Source organism: Balaenoptera ricei, chromosome 3 (assembly GCF_028023285.1).
Source record: "Balaenoptera ricei isolate mBalRic1 chromosome 3, mBalRic1.hap2, whole genome shotgun sequence".
Lineage (NCBI taxonomy): Eukaryota > Metazoa > Chordata > Mammalia > Artiodactyla > Balaenopteridae > Balaenoptera > Balaenoptera ricei.
Window position 1 is genome coordinate 118,142,001 of NC_082641.1, and position 12,875 is coordinate 118,154,875.

The following is a 12,875-nucleotide window of genomic DNA, read 5'->3' on the forward strand; positions in this document are numbered from 1 at the left end:
TATCTCTCCAAATGTTAACTAAGAGAGAAGAAAAATAATAGCAAGTACATTTTAAAAATATATATTTTTTAGATGTTTAAATGTTTTATTTGGCTTTTCCTTTTTAATTATCAAATCTGAATTTCTTGAGGAAGCTTTATTTTTGAAGGTTTATAAGAAGAGGTGGTGAAAAATAAAGATTTAGCCTTCCTCTTGAACTTCTCATAGCTCTAGTTGGAATTCATGGGAGTGATGATGATTCTTTTTTTTCTTTCTGGCTGTGTTGGGTCTTCATTGCTGTGCGCGGGCTTTCTCCAGTTGCGGAGAGAGGGGGCTACTCTTCATTGCGGTGCATGGGCTTCTCATTGCGGTGGCTTCTCGTTGCGGAACATGGGCTCTAGGCGCACAGGCTTCAGTAGTTGTGGCACATGGGCTCAGTAGTTGTGGCTCACAGGCTTTAGAGCACAGGCTCAGTAGTTGTGGTGCACAGGCTTAGTTCCTCCGTGGCATGTGGCATCTTCCCGGACCAGGGCTCGAACCCTTGTCCCTGCATTGGCAGGCAGGTTCTCAACCACTGTGCCACCAGGGAAGCCCCGAAATTTTGGGTTTTTCTGTTGTTGTTTGTTTGTTTGTTTCTTGGTGGAAGTGAGTTTTGGCCAAATCATAGCTAGGTTAATAAATGATGTTTTCCTAATTAGATTTTGGCCAGGGTGACTGAGGTTTTTTTTTTTTTTTTTTTTTTTAGGTGGTAATAGCTGAGTCTGTGGTTATTCTCCCTAGTAACTATTGCCATCCAGTGGTTCATTTTGAAATGTCATATGGGACAAAATGCTTGTTCCCCTTTTCCTCCCTTCTACCTTTGTTTAAATTCTAGTTGAATCTAAAAACCACACATTTTTTTTAGAAGAAAGGAGGGAGAAAAAAGACTTTTGAGGAGGAAGACATAAAGAGTTTGCCTTTAGCGTTTTAGAAGAGATAACCTATAAGGGAAAAAACAGGTAGTTTTTTGTGGGCCAGATTTCCTCTCATTCTTTTTCCTCCATGTTTTATTTTTGTACCTAATCAGAAGTAGGAAAAAAATCTGCCATGTTTAAGACTTGAAATAAACTTTCTTGCCATTGGTTAAAAACAGTACCACTATAGGTTGATGTTTTATGTTTGCTGCTGAATGTAGCTGCTGGATAGAGATGAGCTGTGTAACTACCGTTAAGCAATAAGGAAATTTCTGTGACCCTTTAGTTGTATGTAGGAAACTATGAGCCTTATATATTCATTTGCATGATGAAAACTAATTTCATTAGATATAATATTACTTTGAACTTATCTATTATTTAGACATTTTTTTGGTGTTATATCACTGAGCCTTTATATGAAATGTATGATATTGGTCTTACTATTTCCATGTAGCTATAAATGGTTTCCATCTTGACTGGCCAGATACCTTTTGAGGTAATGCTGTTGCAATCGGCATTGCAACAATATGTGTTTCAGCAGGTTTATCAGGTAAGATAGTTATGAACTGCCAGAAGCAATCCCCCAAATAGTCCCAAAGTAATAGGCATAACTGGATATTTTATCCTTTTATTGAATCCACATTGAGACAGGCTTTTAAAAGTTTATGGAAAGTAGGACAAAAAAGTATGAGAATTGAATGCCTTTTGGCACATCTAATCGACACAAATATATTCAAGTCATTTATGTGTATAGTTATGTATAACTTATTCTGGGAACTTAAGATTTTCCCCACAAGTGTTACAGATATTTCAAATTTGATCTTGTGGGTCAGAACTTAAATATAAAATGCCTAAAACTACATTTGAAAATTCAAGTGATTCTCACAAAGAAAAAAAATTGTAACTATGTGAGGTGATAGATGTTAACTAAACTTATTGTGGTAATAATTTCATAATATATACTGTTAGCAGTCACTCCCATTCTTCCTTTCCTGACTCTTCAGGAGACCATTAATCTTCTTTCTGTCTCTGTGGATTTGCCTGTGCTGGACATTTCATATTAATGGAATCGTACAATATGTGACTTTTTATGTGTTCTTGCATGCTAAGCATGATATTTTCAACGTTTGTCAGTGTTACAGCGTGTGTCAGTACTTGGCTGAATAATATTCCATTGTATGGATATACCACATTTTGTTTATCCATTTACTAATTAACAGACATACGGGTTTTTTCCCACTTTTTGTCTACTATGCATAATGCAGCCATGAACTTCTATGTACAAGTTTTTGTATGAACATGTATGTTTTCAGTCTTCTTAGGTATATACATAGAAGCGGAATTACTGGGTCATATGGTAATTCTGTGTTTAATTTTTGAAGAACTGCCAAACAGTGTCCCACAGTGGCTTCATCATTTATACTTCCACTAGCAATGTACAAAGGACCTTACGTTTTTTAAGAGTGGATCATTCGTCACTTTCTAAGTGCATCTTCAAGCCCATTTTTTATTTCATTCCCTTACTCTCCACCCACATTTCTGACCACCTATTGAAATTCTTTGCATCCTTCAAAGCCTAGCTCAAATGCTACTTCTTGTACAAAGTCTTCTTGGATTACTGGGGCTGGAAGTGATTTCTCTTTAATGCATATAGTTTTACCATTTATTTCTCTTGGAGGCCTTTTGTGATAGTTGTTGGTGTCTTTGACATTTCTCCTACCACATTTTTGTACTGTCTTGGTATTGTACTTTGTATAAAACAGGACTTCAAAAAAAAAAAACAAAAAACAGGACTTCAATAAATATTGGAGAATGAATGGGAGAGAATTGGAAATCCTTAACTTGGATTTTTAAAAAGTTACATAATACATGTAATCTGTATTTGTCTCTGTAATATGTGTAATACTACATCAGACCAGTGCTTCTTATAAAATAGACATATTAACATCTAAATACCATATTTAATAAATTTCAGAATTTGGAATGGTGGTTTTTATTTGTCCTTACAACTGGCAGGTATATGTATCGGCAAATATGTAATAATTTCTTGCACTTGCAACAAACTCTTTGTTGTACAAGCAGTTACCTTTCAAAGCATTTGAAAACTGGTAGTCTACATTTGTCTGCTGGCATTGATCTAGAATGACATCTTTGTCTGTAATTATATATTAAAGCATCTGTATTACAACATAGTACATGGCTCAATGTTACTGGGTCTGAAGTTAAAGATTTATTTTATAAAAATAAAAGTACATCACTAGATAATAAAATATTGTTATATCCACATCATTTTAATTTTACTGTCTTTATTAGGATATCTTTATTTGGTCTCCATTGTGAAAATTGATGACCAACTAGTCAAGTATTCCAAATAATGTAGTCCAAATACTATGGTCCTTTGTTTATGAATTTGTTAGGTAGTATCTGTTGCCTAGTGTTTAAGAGTTATATGGCCTGTGTTTGAAACCTGGCTTTGCCATTTATTAGCTGGCAGAAGTACTTAACCTTTCTGATCCTGTTTTTCTATCTGTCTACAAGTATGTTAACCTCCCTGGTTAGACACTTTTTTTTTAAATATAAATTTACTTTATTTATTTTATTTTTGGCTGCGTTGGGTCTTCGTTGCTGCACACGGGCTTTTCTCTGGTTGCAGCGAGCAGGAGCTATTCTTCGTCGTGGTGTGCAGGCTTCTCATTGTGGTGGCTTCTCTTGTGGCGCACGGGCTCAGTAGTTGTGGCTTGTGGGTTCTAGAGTGCAGGCTCTGTAGTTGTGGTGCATGGGCTTAGTTGTTCCGCGGCATGTGGGATCTTCCCGGGCCAGGGTTCGAACCCATGTCTCCTGCATTGACAGGCGGATTCTTAACCACTGCAGCACCAGGGAAGCCCCAGACATATTTATATACTACAGACATATATAGGTATATAAATATGTACTCATGATTATATATACATGAGTACTCATGTTCATGTTTGCATACATATACATACATACTTTTAGCAAAATAAAGATCATACTGTTTGTTTTTTTTTTTTGCAGTTGACAAGAAAATTAGTTATTTCTGAGATATACATTTTAAAGTAATAACTAGGATTATTACTTATAACATTATACCAGAACATATAAGATTTTTAGAACTTTCATGTAATGTCTGAAACATTTATATTAACATATTTCCATACATATTTCCATACAAGTACAAATATAAGATTTTTAGTAATTTCATGTAATGTCTGAAACATTTATATTAACATATTTCCATACATATTTCCATACAAATACAAATATAAGATTTTTAGAAATTTCATGTAATGTCTGAAACATTTATATTAACATATTTCCATACAAATAACCCAATGAAAGTTTAGTATTAGTTGTTTTGTTTGTTTTTTTATACTGCAGGTTCTTATTAGGCATCAGTTTTATACACATCAGTGTATACATGTCAATCCCATTCGCCCAATTCAGCACACCACCATCCCCACCCCACCGCAGTTTTCCCCCCTTGGTGTCCATATGTCCATTCTCTACATCTGTGTCTCAACTTCTGCCCTACAAACTGGCTCATCTGTACCATTTTTCTAGGTTCTGCATACATGCATTAATATACGATATTTGTTTTTCTCTTTCTGACTTACTTCACTCTGTATGACAGTCTCTAGATCCATCCACGTCTCAACAAATGACTCAATTTCGTTCCTTTTTATGGCTGAGTAATATTCCATTGTATATATGTACCACATCTTCTTTATCCATTCGTCTGTTGATGGGCATTTAGGTTGCTTCCATGACCTGGCTATTGTAAATAGTGCTGCAATGAACATTCGGGTGCATGTGTCTTTTTGAATTACGGTTTTCTCTGGGTATATGCCCAGTAGTGGGATTGCTGGGTCATATGGTAATTCTATTTTTAGTTTTTTAAGGAACCTCCATATTGTTCTCCATAGTGGCTGTATCAATTTACATTCCCACCAACAGTGCAAGAGGGTTCCCTTTTCACCACACCCTCTCCAGCATTTGTTGTTTGTAGATTTTCTGATGATGCCCATTCTAACAGGAGTGAGGTGATACCTCATTGTAGTTTTGATTTGCATTTCTCTAATAATTAGTGATGTTGAGCATCTTTTCATGTGCTTCGTGGCCATCTGTATGTCTTCTTTGGAGAAATGTCTATTTAGGTCTTCTGCCCATTTTTGGATTGGGGTGTTTGTTTCTTTGATATTGAGCTGAATGAGCTGTTTATATATTTTGGAGATTAATCCTTTGTCCGTTGATTCATTTGCAAATATTTTCTCCCATTCTGAGGGTTGTCTTTTCGTCTTGTTTATGGTTTCCTTTGCTGTGCAAAAGCTTTGAAGTTTCATTAGGTCCCACTTGTTTATTTTTGTTTTTATTTCCATTACTCTAGGAGGTGGATCAAAAAAGATCTTGCTGTGATTTATGTCAAAGAGTGTTCTTCCTATGTTTTCCTCTAAGAGTTTTATAGTGTCCAGTCTTATATTTAGGTCTCTAATCCATTTTGAGTTTATTTTTGTGTATGGTGTTAGGGAGTATTCTAATTTCATTCTTTTACATGTAGCTGTCCAGTTTTCCCAGCACCACTTATTGAAGAGACTGTCTTTTCTCCATTGTATATCTTTGCCTCCTTTGTCATAGATTAGTTGACCATAGGTGCGTGGGTTAATGTCTGGGCTTTCTATCTTGTTCCATTGATCTATGTTTCTGTTTTTGTGCCAGTACCATATTGTCTTGATTACTGTAGCTTTGTAGTATAGTCTGAAGTCAGGGAGTCTGATTCCTCCAGCTCCATTTTTTTGCCTCAAGACTGCTTTGCCTATTCGGGGTCTTTTGTGTCTCCATACAAATTTTAAGATGATTTGTTCTAGCTCCGTAAAAAATGCCATTGGTAATTTGATAGGGATTGCATTGAATCTGTAGATTGCTTTGGGTAGTATACTCATTTTCACAATGTTGATTCTTCCAATCCAAGAACATGGTATATCTCTCCATCTGTTGGTATCATCTTTAATTTCTTTCATCAGTGTCTTATAGTTTTCTGCATACAGGTCTTTTGTCTCCCTAGGTAGGTTTATTCCTAGGTATTTTATTCTTTTTGTTGCAATGGTAAATGGGAGTGTTTCCATAATTTCTCTTTCAGATTTTTCATCATTAGTGTATAGGAATGCAAGAGATTTCTGTGCATTAATTTTGTATCCTGCAACTTTACCATATTCATTAATTAGCTCTAGCAGTTTTCTGGTGGCAGTTTTAGGATTCTCTATGTATAGTATCATGTCATCCGCAAACAGTGACAGTTTTACTTCTTCTTTTCCAATTTGGATTCCTTTTATTTCTTTTTCTTCTCTGATTGCCGTGGCTAGGACTTCCAGAACTATGTTGAATAATAGTGGTGAGAGTGGACATCCTTGTCTCGTTCCTGATCTTAGAGGAAATGCTTTCAGTTTTTCACCATTGAGAATGATGTTTGCTGTGGGTTTGTCATATATGGCCTTTATTATGTTGAGGTAGGTTCCCTCTATGCCCACTTTCTGGAGAGTTTTTATCAGAAATGGGTGTTGAATTTTGTCAAAAGCTTTTTCTGCATCTATTGAGATGATCATATGGTTTTTATTCTTCAATTTGTTAATATGGTGTATCACATTGATTGATTTGCGTATATTGAAGAATCCTTGCATCCCTGGGATAAATCCCACTTGATCGTGGTGTATGATCCTTTTAATGTGTTGTTGGATTCTGTTTGCTAGTATTTTGTTGAGGATTTTTGCATCTATATTCATCAGTGATATTGGTCTGTAATTTTCTTTTTTTGTAGTGTCTTTGTCTGGTTTTGGTATCAGGGTGATGGTGGCCTCATAGAATGAGTTTGGGAGTGTTCCTTCCTCCGCAATTTTTTGGAAGAGTTTGAGAAGGATGGGTGTTAGCTCTTCTCTAAATGTTTGATAGAATTCACCTGTGAAACCGTCTGGTCCTGGACTTTTGTTTGTTGGAAGATTTTTAATCACAGTTTCAATTTCATTACTTGTGATTGGTCTGTTCATATTTTCTATTTCTTCCTGGTTCAGTCTTGGAAGGTTATACCTTTCTAAGAATTTGTCCATTTCTTCCAGGTTGTCCATTTTATTGGCGTAAAGTTGCTTGTAGTAGTCTCTTAGGATGCTTTGTATTTCTGCAGTGTCTGTTGTAACTTCTCCTTTTTCATTTCTGATTTTATTGATTTGAGTCCTCTCCCTCTTTTTCTTGATGAGTCTGGCTAATGGCTTATCAATTTTGTTTATCTTCTCAAAGAACCAACTTTTAGTTTTATTGATCTTTGCTATTGTTTTCTTTGTTTCTATTTCATTTATTTCTGCTCTGATCTTTATGATTTCTTTCCTTCTGCTAACTTTGGGTTTTGTTTGTTCTTCTTTCTCTAGCTTCTTTAAGTGTAAGGTTAGATTGTTTACTTGAGCTTTTTCTTGTTTCTTTAGGTAGGCTTGTATAGCTATAAACTTCCCTCTTAGAACTGCTTTTGCTGCATCCCATAGGTTTTGGGTCGTCGTGTTTTCATTGTCATTTGTCTCTAGGTATTTTTTGATTTCCTCTTTGATTTCTTCAGTGATCTCTTGGTTATTTAGTAACGTATTGTTTAGCCTCCATGTGTTTGTCCTTTTTACGTTTTTTTCCCTGTAATTCATTTCTAATCTCATAGCGTTGTGGTCAGAAAAGATGCTTGATATGATTTCAATTTTCTTAAATTTACTGAGGCTTGATTTGTGACCCAAGATGTGATCTATCTTGGAGAATGTTCCGTGTGCACTTGAGAAGAACGTGTAATCTGCTGTTTTTGGATGGAATGTCCGATATATATCAATTAAATCTATCTGGTCTATTGTGTCATTTAAAGCTTCTGTTTCCTTATTTATTTTCATTTTGGATGATCTGTCCATTGGTGTAAGTGAAGTGTTAAAGTCCCCCACTATTATTGTGTTACTGTCGATTTCCTCTTTTATAGCTGTTAGCAGTTGCCTTATGTATTGAGGTGCTCCTATGTTGGGTGCATATATATTTATAATTGTTATATCTTCTTCTTGGATTGATCCCTGGATCATTATGTAGTGTCCTTCCTTGTCTCTTGTAACATTCTTTATTTTAAAGTCTATTTTATCTGATATGAGTATAGCTACTCCAGCTTTCTTTTGATTTCCATTTGCATGGAATATCTTTTTCCATCCCCTCACTTTCAGTCTGTATGTGTCCCTAGGTCTAAAGTGGGTCTCTTGTAGACAGCATATATATGGGTCTTGTTTTTGTATCCATTCAGCCAGTCTATGTCTTTTGGTTGGGGCATTTAATCCATTCACGTTTAAGGTAATAATCGATATGTATGTTCCTATGACCATTTTCTTAATTGTTTTGGGTTTGTTTTTGTAGGTCCTTTTCTTCTCTTGTGTTTCCCACTTAGAGAAGTTCCTTTAGCATTTGTTGTAGAGCTGGTTTGGTGGTGCTGAATTCTCTTAGCTTTTGCTTGTCTGTAAAGCTTTTGATTTCTCCATCAAATCTAAATGAGATCCTTGCCGGGTAGAGTAATCTTGGTTGTAGGTTCTTCCCTTTCATCACTTTAAGTATATCATGCCACTCCCTTCTGGCTTGCAGAGTTTCTGCTGAGAAATCAGCTGTTAACCTTATGGGAGTTCCCTTGTATGTTATTTGTCGGTTTTCCCTTTTTGCTTTCAATAATTTTTCTTTGTCTTTAATTTTTGCCACTTTGATTACTATGTGTCTCGGCGTGTTTCTCCTTGGGTTTATCCTGTATGGGACTCTCTGCGCTTCCTGGACTTGGGTGGCTATTTCCTTTCCCATGTTAGGGAAGTTTTCGACTATAATCTCTTCAAATATTTTCTCTGTTCCTTTCTCTCTCTCTTCTCCTTCTGGGACCCCTATAATGCGAATGTTATTGCGTTTAATGTTGTCCCAGAGGTCTCTTAGGCTGTCTTCATTTCTTTTCATTCTTTTTTCTTTAGTCTGTTCCGCAGCAGTGAATTCCATCATTCTGTCTTCCAGGTCACTTATCCGTTCTTCTGCCTCAGTTATTCTGCTATTGATTCCTTCTAGTGTAGTTTTCATTTCAGTTATTGTATTGGTCATCTCTGTTTGTTTGTTCTTTAATTCTTCTAGGTCTTTGTTAATCATTTCTTGCATCTTCTCAATCTTTGCCTCCATTCTTATTCCAAGGTCCTGGATCATCTTCACTATCATTATTCTGAATTCTTTTTCTGGAAGGTTGCCTATCTCCACTTCATTTAGTTGTTTTTCTGGGGTTTTATCTTGTTCCTTCATCTGGTACATAGCCCTCTGCCTTTTCATCTTCTCTATCTTTCTGTAACTGTGGTTTTTGGTCCACAGGCTGCAGGATTATAGTTTTTCTTGCTTCTGTTGTCTGCCCTCTGGTGGTTGAGGCTATCTAAGAGGCTTGATGGGAGGCTCTGGTGGTGGGTAGAGCTGACTGTTGCTGTGGCGGTCAGAGCTCAGTAAAACTTTAATCCACTTGACTGTTGATGGGTGGGGCTGGGTTCCCTCCCTGTTGCTGTGGCGGTCAGAGCTCAGTAAAACCTTAATCCACTTGACTGTTGATGGGTGGGGCTGGGTTCCCTCCCTGTTGGCTGTTTTGCCTGAGGCAACCCAACACTGGAGCCTACCCGTGCTCTTTGGTGGGGTTAATGGCAGACTCTGGGAGGGCTCACGCCAAGGAGAACTTCCCAGAACCTCTGCTGCCAGTGTCCTTATCCCCACGGTGAAACAGAGCCACCACTCGCCTCTGCAGGAGACCCCCCAACACCAGCAGGTAGGTCTGGTTCAGTCTCCCCCAGGCTCACTGCTCCTTCCCCTGGGTCCTGATGCACACATTACTTTGTGTGTGCCCTCCAAGAGTGGGATCTCTGTTTCCCCCAGTCCCGTCAAAGTCCTGCAATCCAATTCCCACTAGCCTTCAAAGTCTGATTCTCTAGGAATTCCTCCTCCCGTTGCCTGACCCCCAGGTTGGGAAGCCTGACGTGGGGCTCAGAACCTTTACTCCAGTGGGTGGACTTCTGTGGTATAAGTGTTCGCCAGTCTGTGAGTCACCCACCCAGCAGTTATGGGGTTTGATTTTACTCTGATTGCGCCCCTCCTACCGTCTCACTGTGGCTTCTCCTCTGTCCTTGGACGTGGGGTATCCTCCTTGGTGAAGTCCAGGGTCTTCCTGTCAATGATTGTCCAGCAGCCAGTTGTGATTCTGGTGCTCTCGCAAGAGGGAGTCCATACTGTTTTAAATCTTGTGGTTTTCACTTAATTTTATGACTGTTTTCTTATGCCATTAAATATGCTTCAAACACATTGTTCTTAATCACTGCATAGTGGTCCATTCTGTGAATGTACAAAACGTACTTACCAAATCCCCTATTGTAGTTTTTTTCACTTCATTTCTGGAATTTTAATTAATGCTGCAATGAACATTCTTGCACATTTTTGTCTGGCATTCAGATAATTTTTTAAGGATAGATTTTTTTTTTAATGGAATTACTGGGTCAAAGGGCATGTGCTTTTTAAAAATAAATTTATTTATTTATTTATTTATGGCTGCATTGGGTCTTCGTTGCAGCACATGGGCTTTCTCTAGTTGCAGTGAGGGGGGGCTACTCTTCGTTGCAGTGTGCGGGCTTCTCGTTGCAGTGGCTTCTCTTGTTGCGGAGCACAGGCTCTAGGCGTGTGGGCTTCAGTAGTTGTGGCACTCAGACTCAGTAGTTGTGGCTCTCGGGGTCTAGAGCTCAGGCTTAGCAGTTGTGGTGCACGGACTTAGTTGCTCTGCGGCATGTGGGATCTTCCTGGAGCAGGGCTCGAACCCATGTCCCCTGCATTGGCAGGCGGATCCTTAACCGCTGCACCACCAGGGATGTACGGCATGTGCTTTTTAAAGCATTTTGATATACATTTCCAAATTGCTTCCCAGAAAGGTTGTGCATATTTTATTTGGTAAGAAAATTTAGAATTAACTTGATTTGAAATTAGAGGGTTGCATGTTTATTTTCGTAAGTTGATTTTGCTTATAGTATTCATTTCAACAAATATGTATTGAATAACTACTATGTACAAGGTATTCATAGGCTCAGACGATAGAGCAGTGAACAAATGGCTATGATTCCTAACCTAATAGAGTTTTCCTGTCTAGAGCACTTAGGATATTTGACAGTGGATTAAATCTTCTTTAGTTTGTCAGAATTGAATATATTAATTGGAAGAGAGGAGAAACGATACTTTAATGGCCTATTTATGCTATCTAGCCTTTTTGCTATCTACTCCTGCATACATCTTCCTAGGGGCTATGTTGATGTACTTGTTTCATTTTAAAAATGCTGCTTTTCAGGCTCTGTGGTAGGCACAGAAGATTCATTGCTCTCCAGGAAACTTGAATCTGGTGTGTCTGGGTTATATCTGTAGTCGTGTCTGAAGATAAGCAGATAGTCTGGAGGCTCCCTCAAAGTCCCTCCCCATAACCCCCTGTTTCTACAATAATTTATTTGGTTACATTTGAATTCCAAATCAGAAGTCATATTACCTTAAATTGCTGTTATTCTAACAATATTAAGATCAGCTTCATGGATATTGCATCTTTAATTCCTAAACAGGTTGAATCATTTATTTTGGACCAAGAAGATCTGGATAACCCGGTGCTGAAAACAACATCAGAGATATTCTTATCAAGTACTGCAGAAGGAGCAGACTTACGCACTGTGGATCCAGAGACACAGGCACGACTAGAAGCATTGCTGGAAGCAGCAGGTACTTTATATTTTGTTTTCTCTTTTTCATCTTTTTAAAAGACTCCAGGGAATACCCTGGTAGTTCAGTGGTTGGGACTCTGCGCTTTCACTGCCAAGGGCATGGGTTCGATCCCTGGTAGGGGAACTAAGATCCTGCAATCCGCATGGCATGGTTGGAAAAAAAGAAAGACAAAAAAAAAACCCCCAAGACTCCATCTCTATACAAAGTTATAAAAGATTATCCCCAAATTATATATATTATATAAAATTTGAAATCTGTAGAATTTGTTTTTTTTTAAATTTCCTGAAGAAAATGTTCACATTTTATGTTTAAAAAATTCTTGGTTGAAAGTTCTCAGTGAGTGATTTCTAAGCTCAACACTAACTTTTTTTTTTTTAATTGAAGCATAGTTGATTTACAATGTTGTGTTAGTTTCAGGTGTACAGCAAAGTGATTCAGTTTTACACATACATATATTCTTTTCCATTATGGTTTACTACAAGGTATTGAATATAGTTCCCTGCTATACAGTAACATTAACCATTTTTTAAAAATTTATTTACTTAATTTATTTTTAGCTGTGTTGGGTCTTCCTTGCTGTGCGTGGGATTTCTCTAGTTGCGGCGAGTGGGGGCTACTCTTTGTTGAGGCGCGCAGACTTCTCATTGCGGTGGCTTCTCTTCTTGCGGAGCATGGGCTCTAGGCACGCAGGCTTCAGTAGTTGTGGCACGCGGGTTCAGTAGTTGCAGCTCGCGGGCTCTAGAGCGCAGGCTCAGTAGTTGTGGCGCATGGGCTTAGTTGCTCCCTGGCACGTGGGATCTTCCCAGACCAGGGATCGAACCCATGTACCCTACATTGGCAGGTGGATTCTCAACGACTGTGCCACCAGTGAAGTCCCAAGACATATATAGTATGTTAGGAATGTGTTTACTTTGATGATTCTTTTTATTCCTTTAACTTTCTCCTCTTATGAAAAAGCATAGGTAAAATTTATAGCAGATTGACTTTTAGTCCATCTAATGTGTCTTTTTGGAACTGACCGAAACTTAAAATTAGATTGAACAAAACAATTTAAGTATCTAGCAGAAGATGGTTTTAGAGCAGACGGTTTAATTTAAACCTTTTTTAAAAAAAGGTTCCATTGCAGGA

At 37.7% G+C, this 12,875-nt stretch overlaps 1 protein-coding gene across 11 annotated transcripts in view; it reads left to right on the top strand.

Annotated features, from left to right (window-relative positions):
- ANKHD1 (ankyrin repeat and KH domain containing 1) overlaps positions 1–12,875 on the top strand; it is a 126,761-nt gene that overhangs the window by 18,305 nt on the left and 95,581 nt on the right. For all 11 annotated transcript variants that reach the window (XM_059917252.1, XM_059917255.1, XM_059917253.1 and 8 more), the window contains exon 2: positions 11,591–11,744. In XM_059917252.1, coding sequence (XP_059773235.1) covers positions 11,591–11,744 — 154 coding nt within the window. The remainder of the gene's footprint in view (positions 1–11,590; positions 11,745–12,875) is intronic.